Source organism: Plodia interpunctella, chromosome 12, assembly GCF_027563975.2.
Source record: "Plodia interpunctella isolate USDA-ARS_2022_Savannah chromosome 12, ilPloInte3.2, whole genome shotgun sequence".
Classification (NCBI taxonomy): domain Eukaryota; kingdom Metazoa; phylum Arthropoda; class Insecta; order Lepidoptera; family Pyralidae; genus Plodia; species Plodia interpunctella.
The window spans coordinates 4,760,047-4,782,246 of NC_071305.1; the positions used below are offsets into that span (position 1 = coordinate 4,760,047).

A 22,200-nucleotide genomic window follows, 5' to 3' on the forward strand; every position below is an offset into this window, starting at 1 on the left:
CAAACAAAGCGTAAATATCAGATAAATATGAATGGACTTTGCTCACGACGTCTTTGGAGAGCACGCCAAAATACGCGTCGCCGTCGGCGGCCGACACATTAACACACTGACGCTCCGCGCGCTCGCATCCAGACGCCACGAGAATGTCACATTTGAAAGTTATACGCGGCAATTTTGCGCGGCAACTCTTAAATATCGCGCCTAAAAAAAGTGCAAAGAAAACTAAATTGAACAGGGTGTTTTCACAGACGACACAGCCATGTATTTTGAGTAGACACTTTGCTACCCAAACTGTACCTGACTTGGACACGAAAAAATGTATGAACTCTCCTTGGGGCGAAATACAAGTTGGAAATGAAACACTGACAGATTTTATTTTTGAAGATTTTGAATTATGGGCGGACAAGCCAGCGGTGGTGAGTTTTCATTATTTTCCTCATAATACTATTCTTTGTTATACGTACTTACATGCTTTTTAACTAAATCTCAAATTTTCACCTACATTTTATCGATATTTTTTACTTTATAAAATTATATTGTTTATATTTTCTTCAATTCTAAGTTATTCTACTTAATTTCAAAAATATTCGGATAACTCTCTATGTAAATAAATGAATGTACTTACAACATCTTAGAACTCCTAGTATATCACATTAAAATTTTAAAAATATACCTACTCATCAAAATGAAAAGTTTGATACCTTTTTTATTAAGTTAGTATACATAATTATTTCAATTTATCATTTTAAAAGTAGAAATCTTAAATACAGCCTAAGACTCAGTATCTAAATATATTTATCAGTAGTTGTGTAAAACACAAGAAGTTCATTAAGCCGAATTTGTACCTGGTACCTTAGGTATGATTGTATAAAAAATGTGTATATGTTTTAGTGTTAAATGTGTATATGTTGTGTGTTATGACCCTTACATAGTATACCTTCTAAGTAAACAACGGATAAAATTAAAATGCCTTGAAAATAAATCTAATAACAGTTTTCCAGTATGTTAGAGGCATATTGCCTTTAACATACCTATACTTTAAAATTATGTTCTTTGTTTATAAAATGACAATTTATCAACAAATAATTGTATAAACTTATTAGTGTAGATGTTTATATTATACATCTAGTTAATTTTCATATTGGTTATCAAACGCAGATTAGTTCAGCGATTGTACCTAATTAGAGTAAAGTGGTAGAATTATCAATTGTAGCATTGCATTACAGATCAATTAGATGGCAGTCCAAAGGTCTATGCGGCAGAGTTGTGGTGTAGGTACTCGGCATTATGTAGTAACATGGAATTATAAATAGTCCCTATTTGAAGGTTGAGGCTACGATAGCGGGCGGGAGATATGTTTGGCAACATTCGTTGTGAATTGTTACGGAAATTTGATGGCATTGGACATATTTATTATTGACTAGTAACCGCCTGCATCTTTCCCCCCCATATCGCGTCTGTCTATTTGTACGCGATGAACTCAAAAACTATCGGACTGATTTTTGTACGGTTTTCGTCAATAGATAGTGTGATTCCTGAAGGTGTACCGGCTTCGCTCGGGTAAAACCATATAGGGTATAAATTTATTATGGTTTTAATGATAAATCTTCTTGCCTATCCCTTTCTTTGAAATTGGGTAACTGTAATAAGCAGTCGTAGTTTTTAAAATTCATTCTTTAAAAATAGACTTTGTAAATGATAGATAAACTTCTGATATCTCTATCAGTTGCCAAATATTTTACCTCGCGTGTTCTGTAACCTACTCGGTTGGACTATGTCCGCATGTCCGCAATCCGATTAATAGATATTTTAGTATAATTTCCTATTTGAAACATTAGGTACTAAATATTTTCTTTTTCTGTGTATAAAAAATACTTGACATGCCTGTGATAATGAAGTTTTGTTTTGACTAAAACGTTTATATATTTGTTAGGCAAAACATTGGACTGGTATTGTTTTTATGTAAATGTGTTTTCATTTAATGTATTTTGTGGAAATAATTGTTAGGTAACTGACATAAAATATATTATCTTTCCCTTACCAGACGATGTTTAAATTTTTGTGAATTACCTATGCTGTTTCATGCAGCTCCGCCAACGGTTTGACTTCGGGTAATTAACTATACCTTTTCAAAATTTCATTAAAATCGGTCTAGCAATCTACAGACAGACTTTCGTATTTATATTAGTATGTATGAGTGGATATTTCGAACTTATTCAGTAGGTATTTAATAGTTGTATCCAATGTCCAGACATGCGGCGTGTCCGACCGCGGCTACGAGTACGGCATGCTGCGCATGATGATCGAGCGATGCGCAAACGCATTGCTCGGGCCCGTGCGCCTGAGTCCCGGCGAGCGCATCGGCCTCATCCTGCCGAATATTCCCGAATTCGCTGCCCTCATTTACGGCGCCATGCGGGCTGGCTTAGTTGTGACCTTTGCCAACCCTTTGTATACAGCTGGTAAGTTTTGGAAGAATGTTTAAAACATAGTAACTATAGAGCTACTATCTGATGCGCGAGTAGATCTTTAAACCTGGACAGGTGGGCGGTGTCCTAGCGTATTTTTTTCTGGAAACATCTAAACATAATATTTCTGTTTTTGCGAATTAGCAAATGTTTTCAATATTTTATTAACTCCTTTAGATGGTCTCCGGGCGTCATCTACTAGGCCAAACCCGGGGAATCCCGGACGGATGGCAGTCCTAGACATAACAGTTAGGTACTAATAATATCGATATTTTGTATTTTATCACTGAGGTTCTCGAGATTTTATGCCTTTAACATCATCGTGATTAAATATTTCACAATTAACTAATTTATCGGTATAATATAAAATAAATAATTAGAAAATAAACATAAAGTTCGCCGAACTCTGTAGTATTATGTTAAATATTAACATTGATCACAAAGATTAAGACAAGTGCACTTATCAAGCTAAATTATCATTTTATCAGGAAATTGTCCACTGCGATGAAATAAAACTACAAATAGGGTTTTTTTTTTTCATTACGAAAATTGCAAAATCGCAGTTGCGTAAAAATAAAGTAGGTATAGTGATAGGTAGTTACAGCTAGCCTATAACACCTTTATAATAAGCTTTTAATGTCTCAGGCTATCGTTGATCTATTCTAAACTAACGATGTTTTTTTCATTATAACTCGATCAATATATACTTAGATATCAGCTTGCTATTTATGTGCTCATTATAATGGCTATTTTATCACTCAGGGTCGCGTGTAATTGTGACTGGACAATAATTATCTGAATGCAGGTGAGACGTCATGTACCTAGACAACGCGATATCTGCACTGCTCGTGCTCAAGCGCATAATAAATGATAGACTTTGACCTTTCCTTATCTGTGATAAAGAATTCACGGATATTCTTGTGTGTCCGTGATATCATTATACTAATAACTAATAAAACGTAGTAATCTGACAGTTTATTACAGGATATAGATAGTATAATAGGTATATGTATAACAAAGGTACCTATGTATAAAAAAGTTAATATCGCTGTTGTAGGTGGCTGTGATATGATAGTATTATCTACCCCTGCGTGGGTTCTACACTAGGCCTACTTACATTGATAGGGCGTGTCGCGTCTACTAGATTAACAATTATAAATAAGTACCTAAGTACATGCATAATCTAGAGACTAGTCGTGAGATGAGATTTATTACAGACTATATTTATTTAAAAACATCATTTTGGTTAATAATGATTAATTTACAGGCAGGCAGTTTTTACAGTTGATGCTTCTATATCAAGCAGTGTTGAAAGTTCGCAAGTCAAGTCACTTTATAATGTTTTCACTGATGTTAATTGTTATTTTTTATAACAATAACATGTTGGTGTATGTACTTCTATCCACTTGTCAAGTATATTTAATATGGTGCAAAAATTACCCATCTAATTACATGTAATTAGATCTATATAGATTAGAATTTGTATCTAGTTACGTCAATGTAAATAATTAATTAATTAATTATTTACATTGACGTAACTTGGGCATTTTTATTTCAAGTAGTTATAGTATTTAGAAACACTCCTTTAAAGCAACTAACGATAATGACTACATGCTCGGGTAAAATATTCCAATCTTTTATTAATCCTAACGGAATGGTAAAATCCTGAAATTGGTTCAATTTTAACGATCAAATAACATACTGCTCTTATCCAAGGTCTAAATAAATAATCATTTATAAATATGCATTCCACTTTGTTTAGGTTGCGTAGAACACGCGACAAACACACTAAATATACTCGGATACTAGGTCACCACACAAATCATTATGTATCATTCCGATGTCTGACTGCCACACAGGGAATGACATGAAATTTAGTGTCCTATAATATACCTACTTAGATACTTTAAAAACATTTCAAAATAAGGTACATATAATTAAATGATATTTGTTTGGTGTTGACATAGGTAAGTACCTACTGCACCACACCCACCATACAATTCTACTATCCTAATAATATTATAATGTGTGTATGTTTCTTGTGTGAATATTTTTTACATGCAAAGTCGATTGGTCGGATTATAGGGTACTTTTTATCCCGAAATTCTCACGAGATCGATGCCCAGGGACGCAGCTAGTAAATAATATATGTACACCAAATATAGTAGATAGACTTTAGGAAAATCTATTTTATTTCATATTTTAAGTAAATAATAGTTTTTTTTCGATACCGTACGCGCGTAAAATTTAGTATTTCCGCTCCTGTGGTAATTTTGTGAAATCTTCTCAATGCTTTCTACCTCACCATGTAATTTACGTTTCAAAATTCTACACCCAGTGATTGATTGATTTGGTTCCAGACGAAGTAAAGCGCCAGTTCTCTGACTGCAACGTGAAGGCGATAGCCACCATAGAGATGTTCATGCCGGTGGCGAAGGAAGTCGGCGCTTCGCTTCCGGACTATAAGGGAACCATTTGGGTTGGCGGGGAAGACGATAGTACCCAAGGTTTGTTTTCAACTTACGTAGTTAGGTATAACTAGCTCAGAGATGGATTTATGCCCAGTGTTTTCCCAAAAATCCACATTCTATATTGATTTTGAGCTGGACTTTTTGGATAAAAATTCGGAAAATATTGTGCAAAATCTTATCTTTGTGTTTATTTGAAAATAATAAAAGACACTCAGTTTTATAATTGTCGTGAAGTAGGTACACCCTGGTCTAGATTCAGTCACCATAGAAACAAAAGCCAAAAACGTTATTTATATGTATGTTTTTGTATAATGACTTAAATTATATATTTCAATGCAAAAAACCTAGATCAATCTAAACCACACAGTCAGACAATTAGATTTATTTGTTGTGTATTTTTGAAGAGAAAATAATAATTTAGACAAAAAGATTAACATCGCTGTTTGCATCGGGGACTATAATAGTTTACTTAGCTATCAATCGTAATATCGTTGGATGTAAAAAAATGGTTATATTTTTGCCAATTGGAAATAGTAACAAGATTTTAAATAAGAAAACGATGCTTTACTTGCAAGAAAACAATGAAGATTTGTAATATGTGAACACTGAAAAAAAATGTTTCAATGTTTCAACACGATAAATGGCAATGGCAAAGGGTCGGGGTTAAATGTATCTACCTGAAACATACAGAAATGTATAAGAATCCTATACCTACTTTATAAGTCATTGACGTAGTTACATAACTTGTTCAAGGTATGAACATATTATCATTCAGAGACACACCTACACTTTTTTGTACCAGATGAGTATATGCCGGCAGCTTCGCTCGCGGTAATCCTTACATATGATAAAACGAACTCCTCTGCCACGTCTGTCTGTTGCGATAAATTCTAAAACTGCTGCTCATATTTTCATGCGATTTTCGCCATCAGATAGTGTGGTTCCTGAGGAAGGATTAGGTGTAAAAAATTCTAGCCTTTAACCGCGGCTTCGCTCGCGTTAATTTCCCGCGGGAACAGTTGTTTTTCGGAGATGAAAGGTACCCTATGTCCTTCACCGTACTTCAAACTACATGTATGCAAAATTTCAAGAAGATTTTATTGAGTTGACAGAGCGTGAAGAGATAACAAACGAACAAACTTACTTTCACATTTAGAATATTAGTTAGGATTATGTTTTTACATGAGCAAAGCTGGGACAGGCCGCTTGTCCTACTAATCCTACTAATATTATAAATGCGAAAGTTTGTGAGGGTGTATGTGTATACATATATATGTATGTCAGGGGTCAATCTTGGGGCCTTTGCTTTTTATTATATTTATAATAGACATAAAATTGGCTTTTAAGCATTCCAAAATTATATTATTTGCTGACGATATGAAAATCTTAAAATCTATAAAAGATACTTCAGATGCGATTAAATTACAGCAGGATCTTAATGCGTTTGAAATCCATTGGGCACGAAATAGACTCAATCTTAATGTTACTAAGTATTTTTGTATAACTTTTTCACGTAAACAACATAATGTAAATTGTCAATATAGATTACAGGGTGAGATACTTTCGAGTGTAAACCATATCAGGGATTTTGGAGTTATGCATGACCATAAACTTATTTGATAAACATATTGATCATATAGTTAGTAGAGCTTCTAAGACACTAGGTTTTATTATGAGAATGTCAAATAATTTTAAAACTATAAAAACTAAAAATATTGTATTGTGCGTATATTAGGAGTCTTCTAGAATAATCTTCTCAGATCTGGAACCGGAATATCAAGTGTAGTGTATATAAATCGTATTGAAAATATACAGAAAAGTTTATTGCGTTTTCTAGATGAAGTAAAATGTAATAACTATGCGGAACGTTGTAAGAAGTACCATATATTGCCTTTGGACCTGCGGCGTGAGATTAGTGATGTCTGTTTTATTAGTAAGATTGCGAATGGAACAATTGACTGTCCTGAATTGTTGAGTAAACTCTGCTTTAGAACTGATTTACTTAGAGCTCGTAGACGACCTCTTTTGCATTTGCCGTTTGTGAACACAAATTATAGACAAAATACTTTTTTGATCCGTGGCTGTGGCACATTCAATGATTACGTGGATAAATTTGATTTCGACTTATTTAATATCACTGTTTCTAGTGTAAAGCGCACGGTAGTCAATTCTTACTTTTCTAGATAGATTTTATAGTTTTGGGTATTAGGATTCGTTACCACTTGATGTGAGTATAAAATGGTTTTCTTTTTGTTTTTATTATATAACTTTTAGTTTCACATTAATTTGTAACACTTCTGCTTAGTGGTATTCCTCATATTATATTTTTTTTCTACATACGAAGATTTGTTATCGGCATTTAAATATTTAATTCAATGTATACATTTCTGTAACGCTGTTAATCTTCTTAATAAAATAAAAATATGTTTGTTACTCTTTCACGCAAAATACACTGGATGGATTGTTATAAAAATTGGTACACGGGTAGAATATAACCTGGAATATCACATAGGGTACTTTTTATGCCGAAATTCCCACGGGAGCGTATCCCCCGGGCGTAGCTAGTATATAATAGATAGGACTAGCTGTGCTCTGTAGTAATTCTCGTATGGGATGGATGGAATTCATTATTTTGAGGATTTCTTTCGCTGTTTTTATGCATTTTGTTTTGTTTTGTGAATATCTTCCGTAATTCGTTTTCTATCATCGTGATGTCACTCATGTGTGAATTGTATTCTTCATGAGTCATTAAATATATTTCAACCTAAAGAAAAGTATGAAGAAATTACGTTAGGTCAGAAATCGGTATCATTTTTTCATTGATGTGCAGAAATATTGTTTTAATATATATCAACAGAGTGGAGTGCAAAGTACATGGTCAGGTTTAAATTGGAGAACTCAATGTAGCACTCATATTTATCAATGTAAACATCGGAGCATCGTTACAAAGTCTAGTTCGTCAATTGTTTGTGTAGACATGAACCATATAATTTTTTTATGAAATAAAAATGTAACCTTTCGTGGAGAAAGAACATTGGTATAGTTTAAAAAGTACATAAAGTAAAATACATAAAAGTAGGTACATTCAACCAGATGGATAAATTATAATGTTGTTTAGGCTTTTATTAAGAACGGTTTTTTTTAATTAATATGTTTCGTGTTACCTACTTACTATACTCATATGACTCAATAATCGAACATGCTTATCTCAGCTTTCTTAAAATATCCAAGCAATTATTACTTGCCTACCCTTATCCCATTTTATGTGGGCTAGATAGTAGGTTAAGTTAGTTAGTTAGGACCTTTCTGATTCATTATCTAGTTGTTTTTCAAAAACTTTTTTAATTTCTCATAATTTTAACACCGACGAACTTCTTTGCATCCCATATGCGAGAATATGTAAATGGCAATAGGTTTAAATTTTTTACACCACTGTTATTTATGACTGCATATTTTCCGAATAAAATAAAAATAACTATATCTAAAATAGATATCTTTCTTTCGATATCCAAGTCTGATCAACCAACCAATCAGTTACCATCGTGATAATATGTAATTACTGAGTAAAATAGGTATTACTTACATACTCACGAGACAAGATTTCGAAGAGAAGAAAAGTACCTACTTCTTTTTATCTTGTAAAAAAATGTTTGTGTTGTGAGATCGTAACCTTTGGTAAAAGGTTGCGATCTCGATAAACATTTTTTGATTTAGAATATCTAAATGTAGGTTTTTGTAGAAAAAAATCTACTTAGTCTAATAAAAATCTACTAGGTACTTACGAAAAGCATATTATTTGACTAATGAACTCCGTGTGATTTCATTCAATTCTTGCCTAATGCCCTCGATACGCGGTCCTAAGTCCAGCGGATCAAAGGTCGTACTTGACCTGCATGCTCCGGCCAAGCCCCCTTCAAAGTACTTCCCAGAGAAGGTGCTGAGTAAATAAAGTTGAATTTCTGCTCTGGAAAGTTGATATGAATAAATTAGTTTTAAATGGTTAGTCAACGCGCAACATTGATCGAATAATGTATTTATGCATGATATTAACAAACATCAAGTGACAATAACATGCGTATTTTTGTCGTCGCTGGTAGTTTGTATTTATTGTTATACCTATATGTTGTATAGGTACGTATTGTTTCCTAACTTCTTCATATCTCTCACACAGTCCATCCATCTCTTTCTTCCTTTCCATCGGTATCCGTCTTCTATAACCATTATTATTAGCCTATAGGTTGATTAGAATGCAAAGGTATTATACATTATGTACTTATCAAATCCAAGGAAAGAAATTATGTTTCGGGACGAGCGCAGAGGATGATATTATAGAGGCCATGTTACACCACACTGGTTATTTCTAACTCAGGAATCTTCGGGCTCCGTTCCCTGCTCATGGGCGACCATAAGGCAGACTTGCCGACAGTGAACGCCGACGATGTCTGTCTCATCCCCTACTCCAGTGGTACCACCGGTATGCCCAAAGGAGTGATGCTGACACACAAGAATCTGGTATCTAACATCAAGCAGGTGCAAGTGCCCAAGATCATGAAGTATGGCGGGGAGAAAGGTAAAAAATCATCTCTTTATGTCTTACGTCAACCGTACAGTATTTTCATTAGAGAGTAGTAGGTAGGTACTCTTAATTAATCAACATACCACACTATTACAAGAAATTATGTTTTTAGAAAATACCCAAGTATTTATTTAAAATAATATTTGATTTGAGAAACTAAGCAACTTTGCAAATAAACGAGATCAGAATTTGTGTAGGAAGTAGAAAGTTCAAAATTTTTTGTTGCTTTTTTAAATCGTAGAGTTACCTTAACGATCTGAATCTGAAAATTAAACGCAGATCCTTCAACATTCTAACGAAAATACATTTCGTTTAGATTATAAACATGGCTTGTCCCATGTCTTTTATTTTTCAAAATGTCCATGATTTGATATAGCGAGACGTTGTCGCATACTTGACATTATTTACGCTTATTTTCATTTACTGCCATCGGCTCCTCACAAACATATGACGGTCTTGCCAAACGATTGCAACAGGCCGAAATCGTAAACACATTGATGCCTCGACGACCAATCTTATTAATACATGGAATTTTCTCCAAAACCTTCTTAGGTTTTGACTTTGGCTTCTTATGTTCTGAGCTCTTGCTCAGAACATACAATTCTGTACTTTTAAAGTATGACTATTACTTACCTTTCACGGTGTATGTTTTAGTTTTTAAATGAACGTGAAGACAATGTTACTTGAGTTAATATATGAATTCTTTTCCGTTTTCAGGAAAATGTGACGTGGTTTTGACTGTACCCCCATTCTTCCATATTTATGGATTCAACGGGATTTTGAATTACAATTTGAGGCTCGGGTTCCACCTTGTTTCCATGCCGAGGTATGTGACATGAATAATTATAAAACAAAGTCATCTGTCGTCTCTGTCTGTTTGCGATGAACTCAAACACGATTGCACATATTTTCATGCGGTAAAATTGTGTTTGCAGATTTTTCTGAATCTTCTCATTGGAATATTTATCCACACCTGTGTTTTCATTTCGTAGCAGGGTTCTCGCCCCTGTGCTGAGTCTTGCAGTCGTTTTTTATCTGAAATTAACTTGAATTCGTTCGCAATATCTGTTATCATAATAGGGTAGTTGACAAGATTTTTTTATATACAGTGATTCGAATATAGTCATCAAAATAAAAATTTGTTAACTATTGTGAAAATCAATCTATTTGTCAATACACATTGTAGCCTTGATAAGGTAACAACCTTTTAATGGCTATACCTTCAACCGGTTATGATGATTAGGGAATAAGAGCAAACAGATATTAGAGCTTTGGTAAAATGAAACATATTTTTATCGATAGGTACATTTAAAAGTTAATAACTAATATGAATACCTGGCACATTTATTATGTCATTTGATGAACTAATGTGCAAATATGACTAAATTTTATCTACATTTACTTTAATACCTACCTAAACAATCTGGTACTAAATAATAAACAGGTATACCTATTATAGTGTTCTAAAAACCGTTTTCATCGCAGGTTCACATCTGAAGATTACCTGAAATGCTTAGTAAAATACCAACCAGACACCCTATTCGTAGTGCCCTCGCTCCTAGCGTTCCTCGCGACCCACCCGCTGGTGAAGAAGGAACATCTTCAGTCAGTCAGCACCATCATGGTGGGAGCCGCCCCCACTACCGATAGTATGCTAGAGAAGTTCCTGCTCAAGGTCGATAAGACTAAGGAGGAGATCACACTTTTGCAAGGTGCGTATTATAATTTACTCCATGAAAGAGCGGCGCTGCATTCGCTGACAATAATATGTCTGTTTTTGTTGAAAGTTCCATTTCTGCTAGTTTCGTAGTTTTTCCTCTATAAAAAAATGATAGCATCGAATCTTTATGCTTACTATTTGTAACTAAGACCTATTTGTATTATGGAAACAATTTGTGGAAATAATCGATGCTTCCAAAACATAGAAGGAAAAATATAATAATAAGCACTCATACAAATTCACGTCGGCGTCTGTCATCATCTGTGATAGTGTGGCTACACAAATAGGTCTTAGTTTACAAATACAGAAACAATTAAGGACCCTGTCGGGCGCTGCAATGAGAGAAGAGCAACGCATTGTATTAAGTTTTATCATCTATTACAATTATAAGTACGTACATGAATTGTAGTGTACACGGTTGCTTAGGGTACGGCATGACGGAGAGCTCGCCGGTGACGCTGATGACGCCGTACGTGTACCCGTTCAGCAAGGTGGGGTCGGTGGGGCAGCTCGTCTGCAGCACGCAGGGCCGCGTGCTGTCGCTCTCCGGCGGGGACATGCTGGGCCCGCACAAGTCGGGGGAACTTCTGCTGAGGGGCCCGCAGGTATATCCTTTATTCATATGTCACGGAGATTATCTATATAGCCGAAATAGTACTCTTTAGACGGATCGGGCTAACGCCAACTAATTCGCTAGCGGTGTGAATGGTGTGAAAAACACTTTTTGTGTAATTATTATATTGAAATTATTAATTATATTAAATATTGAAGTTAAATATTGTATATTGAATTTTGTGCTCATGTGCACGGGACATGTCAAAGTTTTCTTTGAATACAAATCAGCGCCCCTAATGCCGAATTCGCTGGCGTTAGGTAAGTCTTATATTTTATTATCATAGCATTTTTATGTGGTTCCGCCTTAAGAGTAAAAACTCCAAATCCTCTCGCGGATGGCGTACGAGGCGACGAAAGGAACCATAGCTTGGGAGTCGATAGACAAAATTCCCAAAGAGGGTAAACAGTCCTGTTTTATTACAGGTGATGAAAGGCTACTGGAAAAACGAGGCGGCTACCAAGGAAACCATCGACAGCGAAGGCTGGCTGCACACGGGCGACGTCGCGTACTATGATGAGGACCACTACTTCTACATCGTCGACCGCACGAAGGAGCTCATTAAAGTCAAGGGAAATCAGGTTTGTATTAAAATTAATTTTAAGAAGAAACTAAACTTATCTAAACAATCCAACCATTTTGTAACGAATTCCAAATTAACTCATTGTGTGGTTTCTCTCGTTAACCGCATGATGAAACTCATCAAAGCTGAGGGGAATTGAGAGGAAAGTGCGGATCTTTCTCACTATCGAATCGATTCGAACTGAGACGAAGCGAACCAATCACGTTGCGGTGTCACAATGGCGCACTATGATTAGCTGCGTCGTCCCACTGCGAATCTACTCAATACTGAGATGTAAATAGCAAAGTCGCACTACCCGCACATGTTTGTATTAAAACTATTTTCAAACAGAAACGAAACTGTATAACCATTCCGACCTATCATTTTGCAACGGTCTCACGGTTTTCTCGAATCGGGTGCATTTGGGAAGCCATTGTCATATATGCTGGATAGAACCAATCATATCAGGCAGATTTATCTAGTACCTAGTTGTTAGATATTTAATCGGAAAGTGGTGAAACAGGCTCCCAGACTTGTGAACTAAAGTACATAAATAAATTGGCAGGTATCCCCCACGGAAATAGAGAGCGTGATAATGGAGCAGCCGGAGGTGGCGGACGTGGCGGTGGTGGGGATGCCGGACGCGCTGGCCGGGGAGGTGCCCAAGGCCTTCGTCGTGCTGAAGCCCGGCCACACGCTCACCGAACACCAGGTCACCGACCTCGTCGCCCAGAAACTCACCAAGTACAAACATCTGCAGGGAGGAGTCGCCTTCATTGACGCCATCCCGAGGAACGCCGCTGGCAAAATCATGAGGAACGAACTTAAAGTGTTCGGCAAGAAGAAATAATCACACTCTTAATAGTAGCTTTGAAAATTGTGTTTTGTGATGTTAGTTTATATAATTTACATATACAGTATCACGTCTTTATCCCTAATGGGGTGGACAGAGTCGGGAGGCTCGTAGGCCATGTTTGGTGCATAGCGGGCCTATTGATGGAATTGAGATTCTCAAAAAGGCAAGAGGATCGCCCATAGTGCAGGAGAAATTACTACAGTTTATAGCCGTTTCTCTTTATTTACTTTTACAATCTGCATGAAAAGCAATTGGATTACAAAAGCTTTGATTTATTTACGGATTATAACTCGAGGCATATGCATTGTATATGCAATATACTGATATCTAAGTGGTGATATTGTATTTTACTTATAGTGATTATCTAAAGTTATTTATAGTGTTTTAATATGGTGATATAGTTTCTATTGTAAATACCTAAAATTTGTAAATAGGTGGATAGTACAATGTAGTTATTAAGGTTTAGGATTTCTATATTAGAAATGTTTTATTTTTTATATTATATAGTTAAATTATAATTGTTATTATATTTAGCATAAATATTAAAGTTTTATAAAAATAAAACTGTTTCATTAAATTAAACAATATTGTGATTAAAATGGTCATTTTTAATTCTTGAAAATTTTTTTATTGGTACAGCCCAAAAATATGATTTTGTATCAATACAAAATCATATTTTTGGGCTGTACCAATCTAAAATATCATTGCAAGATTTCTGAGATTGGCTTCTAAATGCAGATTACCAGTAAATTAGGATTCAACTACCTACCTAACATATTCATATCAGCTCATATTTTATTAGGTACTACTAAGACATGAATGATACTTTTTCTTGCATCTACAAGTAAATACATGACATATCTAAACTTTCTTCTTCAAGAATATTGCTTATTTGAAATAGGTAATTTATAGGTAAATTTATTGATTTGAACATTCACAAATCTTGTAATGAAACAATTCAATAGAATTACAAGTAGATCAGATTTATGAATCTATGACATTAAACCCTGTTAAATAATAATAATAAAAAATCTGCTATTATAATATATAGGTAGTTGAATTAGTACATTGTCCACTTCAAAACATTCTTAAGTTAATACAGTAGAAAAGATAGATTTCTAAATTATGTTGAAGTCACATTGTCTGTGTCAGTAATTTCAGCCTTTTCCTCTTTTGTGTCTGTAACTATCTCTTCCTTAACAGGTTCTTTGATTTCTGTGAGAGTTTCTGGAGGTATGTCTTTATCTTTTACATCTTGAGGAGGCTGAGGCAACTCAGAATTAACATCAGATATAGAATAATTATCTGTTTGAGTCATTACTTTCGGAGAAATTTCTTTACTATCTTCAACAGAAGGAGTAGTCTCTGATGTCTCACTATTGGCAGGTTCCGCAGGGTTATCAGATTGATTCGACTCTTCTTGGGCACCAATAGGAGTCTCTTCAGTCTTAGGAGAATTGCTGTTACCGTCTGTTATGTCACTAGAAGAAGAACTTTCTTCACTAGATGTTGATACTTCTGAAATCAGCTTGGGCTCTAACTCTTCTTTACTTGAGTCTGAGCTACTTTCGTCAATGGTTGCTGAACTATTTTCATCAATACTCAAAGGTGCCACTACATCATCATTTGCTTTGATTTCAGCACTCATTTCTTCTACAGGTTTTTCCTTTAGTTCAGAAATTTTAATTTCAACACTATCTGTCTGTTCATTGAGCTCTTGTTCCGTCATCTCAACATTATTGAGTTGTATTTCTGGTATGATTAATCCAGTTGGTGGTGACAACTCATCTGCAGTTTTCATTTCTATATCAGCCTTTTCAGATGTCTGGGCAGCTTCTTGAACATCAGTGACTACATTTGAGGAACTTTCATTTGTTAATGAAGGTGATTGGTTGTCACTAACACTTGAGGTGTTTTTAACTTCTTCTATTGGTGTATCATGGCCTACATTCAGTTCTGGTGGTGTAACAGATTCATATTGTGTATTAACTTTTTCTTGTCCATCCATCTGTGCCTCCTTTTTAGCCATAAGTCGCTCTTCTATTTCATGCACCGATATATGTGAGTCCGATGAACCAGGCTGTGGTTCTGGTTCTTGCTGCTTTTGCTGCTCAGCATTCTCTTTCCATGCCATATCTTCCATCTCAACATCAACATTATATTCAGAGTTATTGTCTGATCCATTCACCACAGGTTCAATGGCCTCACCGTTTTCTGGCTCTATATGACGTTGAGATCCTGGTTCTCTAGTACTTACTACTAAAATATTCTTCTCAATGGCTCTCATAAATTTATCCACACGATTATATTGCTTACGAGGATATGTCAGAAGTTCACAAATCCTCTGAACCGTAAATGGCGCTGATGTAAATGAATCTAAGCGCTCAAGAAGACTGTTCTTCATAGTATCGTAATTGAAGGGATCTACGTTTGGATATGGAGGGATATCAATACCTGGTGATGTTTCGTAAAAATCAGTAATTACATTTAAAAGCTTTTCCTTGAATAAACTTTTAACAAGAGGCCATTGATAGACAGGGTCTCCGGTACGCGCTACATACGCCAAGTATTCATTGAGTTCTTGGGGAATAGTTTTAGGCTTCCGTTTTGAAAATTCCTCCAAAAAGAGAAATATCTCTTCAGAATTTTCCATTTTCATATAATAAACGCTTAAAAATAATTAATTATCTACTTTTCAGGAGCACAATCACAATAAATACAATGCAAAGCCAAAATGATTCGTTCGTTTCACTCGTTTAATTACAGTTTACGACACTAGTATTTTGACATTGATTGATTTCGAATGTTTTTCGGCAAAAAAATGCGTGCGTTCAGACATCACAAAATTGCGTGCGTTTAGTTTAGTTTTTAACACTTAGTGGGCAAAAAAAAATTACTCGGGCATTGCTGATCAAAGATTTAGAAGGGCCCTGCCACAGATATAAAAACATTAAATCTGTGGGCCTGTGGCTGTTGTTATAATATTAAATGTTGTATGTTACCTATATTTCTGTGATCATAATAATATTATGACAAGCTGGTCATGTTATAGGAAGAGATAAGTATTATTTAATAGATAATTATACATACAATATATAAAAAAATGGGACTATAGCCGATTTAGTGCGTAAGCATCACAGATATAAAAAACATAAGCATGTACATACGATTTCCAATTCAAGATTCCTGCTGATGTTTACTGGCCTTTAGCAATATTGTCCCTAGATTTGAGGAATTATTGGGTTCAATAGCGATCTTCTAAAATGCATTATCGTTAAAACTTTATTGATAGGTAACCATTTTAACAACCTTTAGCCTATCTTTTAATATAACAAAAAATCTGTATGTAGCAAACAAAATTAAATTATACTGATTATAAGTTTTCTTCCGTTCTGACTAGGTATTTTATATTTTTGCTAGGGAGAACTTCCTAATCATGACGTTAGGTTTTTTCCGTTCTGAAAATGGAAGGAACGTATGCATTCAGGTTACCGATTTTGGATTCCGGATTCGGAAACTGAGTAGTGTGTGGCCGTGTATATAGGTTTTTGTTGATTTTTATGTTGGCACTCTTGGCAAGTCAATCAATCATTCGAATTGTCATTTATTGACAGTGACGTGACGTAACAATAGATATTGCGAATTCCATTACCTATAGATTTTTGTTTTCCGTTTTTTCTATAAATTAAGTTGCTGGTTGCTACACAATCCTCATAAATATGAACAGTTTATTCCGCAGAAATATTATTCCTATCTACAGTAACATTACCAAATTATCATGTCGCTATTTAGCCGATGCTCCAGTGAAGGAGAAAATTGATAAAATTGTGAAAAATAACAAGGTTGTAGTATTTATGAAAGGTGTTCCAGATGCACCTAGATGTGGCTTTAGCAATGCTGTTGTTCAAATTATGAGAATGCATGCTGTGCCATATGAAAGTCACGATGTTTTAGCGGACGAAAATATTCGGCAAGGTTAGTTTAATTTTTAGCTTCCTATAGCAACATTCTTGTATATTTTAGTCATTCTAGCAGGTTAAAATAACCAATGGTTAACTGGTGCCGTTATCCTTCATTTTCATTTAATAATGATCCAAGGGGTTTCAATTTCTTGTGAACGAATAAAACTAAACTACTAATAAACTTAAACTTCAGAATGTTACTTTGAACTATTTTTTATATTACATATTTTTTTAAGGAATAAAGGACTACTCAAACTGGCCTACAATCCCTCAAGTTTTCATTAATGGTGAGTTTGTTGGTGGCTGTGACATAATGCTGCAGATGCACCAATCTGGTGAATTAGTGGAAGAATTGAAGAAAGTTGGCATCAAAAGTGCATTACTTACTGCTGAAGAAGCAAAGGTTGAGGAAAAAAAGTAAAATATTCTATTTTGAATAGGTTATAAAATGTTATGTTAGGTAATGAATTCTTTAGGCCTGTTGTACAATTGTTGAAATATAATGATCAAAATCATCAGATCTTCTTTTCTTAAATTTAATGTATTTTAAAAATTAGGAATAGCAACTTACTTAATTGTGGATATAATTTAAATCAATGAATAGCTTATCACAAAGACTGTACATATCTAACCTTGACAAAGCTATCATGGTTGCTAAAAATCTCAGAATGAATGTTATCATACTCAAAATATAGTTTGTCCATGTTTTATGCAGACATGTTGTTTGTCTTTAAAAACAAATTACACATCCATGAGTTAATTTTGTGGTTTAATTAACAAGCATGGAGCTGCTTACTTATCAAATTGTTGCAAATATTATTTAATATAATGTTGATTTATGAAGAGAATATTATCTTTGAACATTGACATTATTGCTATGGTTTAAGTAGGTGCATACCTAATAAGAAATAGTTTTGATTTTTTCAAAGCATTGAATTATATTTTATGAAAGTACATGATTAGATGTATTTTATGTGAATTTGTATAGGTAGTATGTAATTCTCGAAAATGAGTAATTAAATAAACATGTTCTGTATTTAAGAGCTCTTTATTAAATTAGCTGTACATTCGAGTTAGTATACTTTTTGGGCACATAATTCATTCTTAAACTACATACCAGTGTTTCCTCCTCCTTATATTGGTTGGATTAACAACGCAGTCATTATTAAAAGACAAAATATGGCAGATCATTTATTTTTTTGAGTACTTAACCAAAATACTCTCTCAAACTAAAATTATATAAAAAATGATATCCATGATGATAATAAATAGATGCAGGCAAGCTATGGCATTCTATGTGATATAAATAATATATTTTGTGTGACACTTCCCTGCAACATTTATAAATTTTGAAAACTTTACATCTTGTACCTACATTCGATCAAAGTACCATAATTACTAATGGCAGTAATTAAAAATTGAACTTGTATAAATAATGTTTGCTTATAAATAAAAAAATATAACAAAAACATTCTCACAATGCGAATGAGTCTTATTTTGGTGTCACACATTAGTCAAGCCTAACATTAGCACCATATATCTTACAAATAAATTGTGACTTCCCTGAGAATTTCATATAAAAGTTAAAAATTACCTAACACTAATGTATAAATAGAGAGTTGTAAACATATAATGATTCTCCGATTTGAGCCAAAAGGTTACTAAACATTAGGGAGAAGTGTTTTACTGTACGAAAGTTAATGGCTTTTTTGGTTTGAACATTGCACATATTTAACAGAACTGCTTTAAGACTAATTCCACAAAGATATTTTGCGTTACATTAACCGTTTAGGGCATTTGGTTACAGTTAATGTAAGGTAAAGTGATCCAAGTGTATGATGATCGCCGACTCCACGGTGACTCCTGTTAGTGGTGGGCGTGGCGCGGCGGCGACGGTCTCTGTGCGGGATCCTCGGTCTGCGTCTGACAAACATTGTTTAATAAACCAGAAATATACGTGCGAATTTCGGCACTAGTCCAACTACACGCTATTGGCCTGTCGCCAGAGTTTTTCCTCTGTGGACCTTTTCCTGATTATAGATTTGGTTGGATCGTTAGGAATTTCATTGAAAATTCCAGTGATTAAAATAGATTAATTTACAAATTAAAATGATTTTTAGTTTCAATGGCTTGTAATAAATATTTTTTCCATAAACGTCATGGTTTTGGTCCCACTTATAAGGGTTGGTTTCTGATGGGACTAAAAATAAAAGTTTAGATAGGAAAGACATTGTAAAAAAATGCTCAATCTGCTTTGTATGATATTTTGTATAAAGCGGCAGATTGGGATTTTCAAAATGATCGGGTTGGGAAGTTGTATGAAAAATAATGAAAACCTTCGATTTGATTTGGGTACCTACGCTAGCCGTCTTTAGTTATCTTTTGTATACCCGAATGTGAAGAGAGATAGTCATTATAACTATTATTTCCTGATCGAGGACACCAGCGCAAGCACCAGACGTGTGTCCTTCCATTCCACCAGGACCCATTTCCCTATTCTGGAGTGCGGGTCAACCGGTAACCCTATGACCTCTATCTGTGTCTGAACTGTCACTAGATGTGTTATGTGTTTGAGATGATCGCAGAGACATAGTAGACTGACCTAGAGGTCAGTCTCGCCGTAGAGCGCGGTGGAGAAGGCCATGTAGTCGAGCGCGGCGGAAGGCGCGCCGGGCGCGCGGTAGGGCGGCATGCGCGACACGCAGTACTCCGCCTGGTCCGGCGGCAGCTCGCGCCGCAGCTCCTCCGCTGTGATGTACGGCTGCGGACCAGGGACACGTCAAATTCATAACAATACGAAATAAACGTAGGCGAAACCTCAAAATCCAACCAAAATAGAGTATTTCCGCGCGGGATCTCTTGGTCTCAAACTGAAAATGTCAGTCAACAGTAAAAAAATATTTTATCTGGGTTATAGACTACTTGAGGTAGACCTAGGTTTAGCCGTTACAAAGTGCCTAGACCTAGGTGTAGTCGGACCCGCGCGTTGGCTACTTTGGGTCTTTTACCACCTATCCCTTAATCGGCTCATACGACTTCCAGTCAATTTAAGAATAGTGCTGTAACCTTGTCTCCGGCGAGGATCCGGAAGCTGTCGATGACCTGCTCCGCGGTGTCGGTGTCGGTGGACTCGCGCGTCATGAAGTCCAGGAACGCATCGAACGACACGTAACCTGAAATCGTTATATATATACATACATGCTTAAAATAATGTATAAGTACATACAGGTTCAAAATATAGAAAAACATATTTATGTATAACTCGAGCGCGATAATAAAGCCGATATTGCGACGTTTTTCAAAACTCTTGGACATGTGTCGTATAACGTAATACAAAACATTACACAATTTTCAATTTTAGTTCAAAGTTTTCAAATGTCCATCATCAAAATTTAAGTTCACTGTGAACTTGAATTTTGGTGCTAGCTATGAATAGAAACAAACGAGTTAAGTACCGGTGTTGTTGGGGTCGACGACGGCGAGAATGCGTTGGAAGTCGAGTTCTCCTTGGCGGTCCTTGCCGATGCTGTAGCCCAGCGACACCAGACACGACTTCAGCTCTTCTGGTGCTAGCCGGCCTGGGGAAAAATTGATTATTATTTAGTTATTTAAATATCAACAAACATGACCTAACCTTAAAAAATATACCTACATTTTAAACTATTGTATTTCTATTTCATTCTCACATCAAAAAGAAGAAATTCGAATTCTTTTATCGCATCAAATATGCTTGCAGTGTTATTTTATCAAATCGTCGTTGAATCTTAAATAAGTTCAGAATAATCAGAATCCTAAGTTTTTGTATTGATAGTTACTAATGGGTACATACTAAATCGCCTTGGCAACTGCTAGGAAACAATAGCATTCCCAAGGAGGCTTAACGTCCAGTAGGCGACCAATCGAAAATTCACTCCCGAATCTTCAAAATTGTAAGGTTTATTTTTAACATTTACGCTGGCTCCGGGTTTCGCAGCCTCGCATGCAACATGCGAGGATGAGAGAGAGGTTTAATAAAGAATCTAAGAATTAGAATTGCGAGTTACCAGTGCGGTTCTTGTCGAAGTGGTTGAAGGAGGAGCGGAACTCTGTGAGTTGGTCCTGTGTGATGCCCTTGGAGTCCCGCGTGAGGATCTGGTTCTCCACCTCGTTGATGGTGCGGTTGATGGATGTCAGCAGCTGCTCCCAGCCCACGCGGAGCGTCTCCATTGTGTATTGGGAATATCTGGGGGTGGTGCGGTTAGTTATTACTTTTGGAACAAAAGTTTTGATTCGATATTTGTTGTTAATTCGTCACTGAAAACATTACATCTGCGCTGTCTATAGTGAAAGGTAGAACAATATAATTAAAGGTAGGTAGCTCTCGTTATGAAAGTGACTCTGCCAATACGGTAACAGAAGTCCATCCCAAAGGATGTCTGTAAGAGATTGCTTATCATTATGTATACTTACGTTATTGTATTATTTTATACTGGTGTTGTGAACAATAAAGACATTTTGTAGTATAGTACCTGTTCTCGAAGATCATGCCCTCCTGGACGGCCTGGTGTATGCGTTCCAGCTCCTCGATGTGAGGCTTGTACGCGTACACGCCCGCCTCGTACTCCTTCAGCCGCCTCAGCTGGTCCTCCAGCGACCCCTGCAATCACAACATTCTTATTATTAGTTTTCACTAACCAGGGACTTAGTTGAGAGTATGAAGCTATAGGTCATAATAGATCCTCCATCTATTATGACCCGCAATCACTAAGAATGTTTTGATGCAAGATAAATATATTGCTATCTCTTTCAATTCTCTTGCTTCTTTTCGCCATTGGGTCACGGGCGGGACGTGCCTAGTGTTGTGGTGTACTGGCATAGACACCAGGTATTGCGAGAATAAGCTATGACTACGCGGACGGACATCAAATGAAAGAGACTGACCAATATAAGTATTTACCACAACCTTTTATTGTCGTCTGGAAAATCCTGTTGC

At 35.6% G+C, this 22,200-nt stretch overlaps 4 protein-coding genes across 7 annotated transcripts in view; 2 read left to right on the forward strand and 2 right to left on the reverse strand.

Annotated features, from left to right (window-relative positions):
- Window positions 1–88: 88 nt before the first annotated feature.
- On the forward strand, window positions 89–13,830 carry LOC128674108 (probable 4-coumarate--CoA ligase 1). Its single transcript, XM_053752448.2, has 9 exons — window positions 89–416; window positions 2,252–2,462; window positions 4,829–4,975; window positions 9,309–9,509; window positions 10,233–10,341; window positions 11,001–11,227; window positions 11,662–11,840; window positions 12,274–12,429; window positions 12,976–13,830. Exons 1-9 carry the CDS (start codon window positions 144–146, stop codon window positions 13,258–13,260), a joined length of 1,788 nt encoding a protein of 595 aa, XP_053608423.1. The 5' UTR covers window positions 89–143; the 3' UTR covers window positions 13,261–13,830.
- Window positions 13,831–14,228: 398 nt separating this feature from the next.
- On the reverse strand, window positions 14,229–16,058 carry PPP4R2r (Protein phosphatase 4 regulatory subunit 2-related protein). Its single transcript, XM_053752453.2, has one exon. It carries the CDS (start codon window positions 15,923–15,925, stop codon window positions 14,390–14,392), a length of 1,536 nt encoding a protein of 511 aa, XP_053608428.1. The 5' UTR covers window positions 15,926–16,058; the 3' UTR covers window positions 14,229–14,389.
- Window positions 16,059–16,864: 806 nt separating this feature from the next.
- Grx5 (Glutaredoxin 5) lies at window positions 16,865–18,269 on the forward strand. The gene is made up of 2 exons (XM_053752507.2): window positions 16,865–17,241; window positions 17,465–18,269. The coding sequence occupies exons 1-2, from the start codon at window positions 16,986–16,988 to the stop codon at window positions 17,647–17,649; spliced, it is 441 nt and encodes a 146-aa protein (XP_053608482.1). The 5' UTR covers window positions 16,865–16,985; the 3' UTR covers window positions 17,650–18,269.
- Window positions 18,258–22,200, reverse strand: part of Actn (alpha actinin) — a 29,404-nt gene continuing 25,461 nt past the window's right edge. For 3 of the 4 annotated variants that reach the window (XM_053752502.2, XM_053752505.2, XM_053752506.2), the window contains 6 exons: window positions 21,737–21,864; window positions 21,272–21,450; window positions 20,684–20,806; window positions 20,295–20,401; window positions 19,831–19,989; window positions 18,258–19,151 (listed from right to left, as the gene is read on the reverse strand). In XM_053752502.2, the coding sequence (XP_053608477.1) occupies window positions 19,831–19,989; window positions 20,295–20,401; window positions 20,684–20,806; window positions 21,272–21,450; window positions 21,737–21,864 (696 nt within the window). In that variant the 3' untranslated portion in view covers window positions 18,258–19,151. The remainder of the gene's footprint in view (window positions 19,152–19,830; window positions 19,990–20,294; window positions 20,402–20,683; window positions 20,807–21,271; window positions 21,451–21,736; window positions 21,865–22,200) is intronic. The other variant, XM_053752503.2, reaches the window with a different exon arrangement.

Coding starts and splice junctions, on each gene's coding strand:
- PPP4R2r (XM_053752453.2), bottom strand. CDS start 15,925: ATGAAAATGGAAAATTCTGAAGAGATATTTCTCTTTTTGGAGGAATTT.
- LOC128674108 (XM_053752448.2), top strand. CDS start 144: ATGTCACATTTGAAAGTTATACGCGGCAATTTTGCGCGGCAACTCTTA. Junction 2,463..4,828: donor CAACCCTTTGTATACAGCTG/GTAAGTTTTGGA, acceptor ATTTGGTTCCAG/ACGAAGTAAAGCGCCAGTTC. Junction 11,228..11,661: donor GGAGATCACACTTTTGCAAG/GTGCGTATTATA, acceptor ACGGTTGCTTAG/GGTACGGCATGACGGAGAGC.
- Grx5 (XM_053752507.2), top strand. CDS start 16,986: ATGAACAGTTTATTCCGCAGAAATATTATTCCTATCTACAGTAACATT. Junction 17,242..17,464: donor GGACGAAAATATTCGGCAAG/GTTAGTTTAATT, acceptor TATTTTTTTAAG/GAATAAAGGACTACTCAAAC.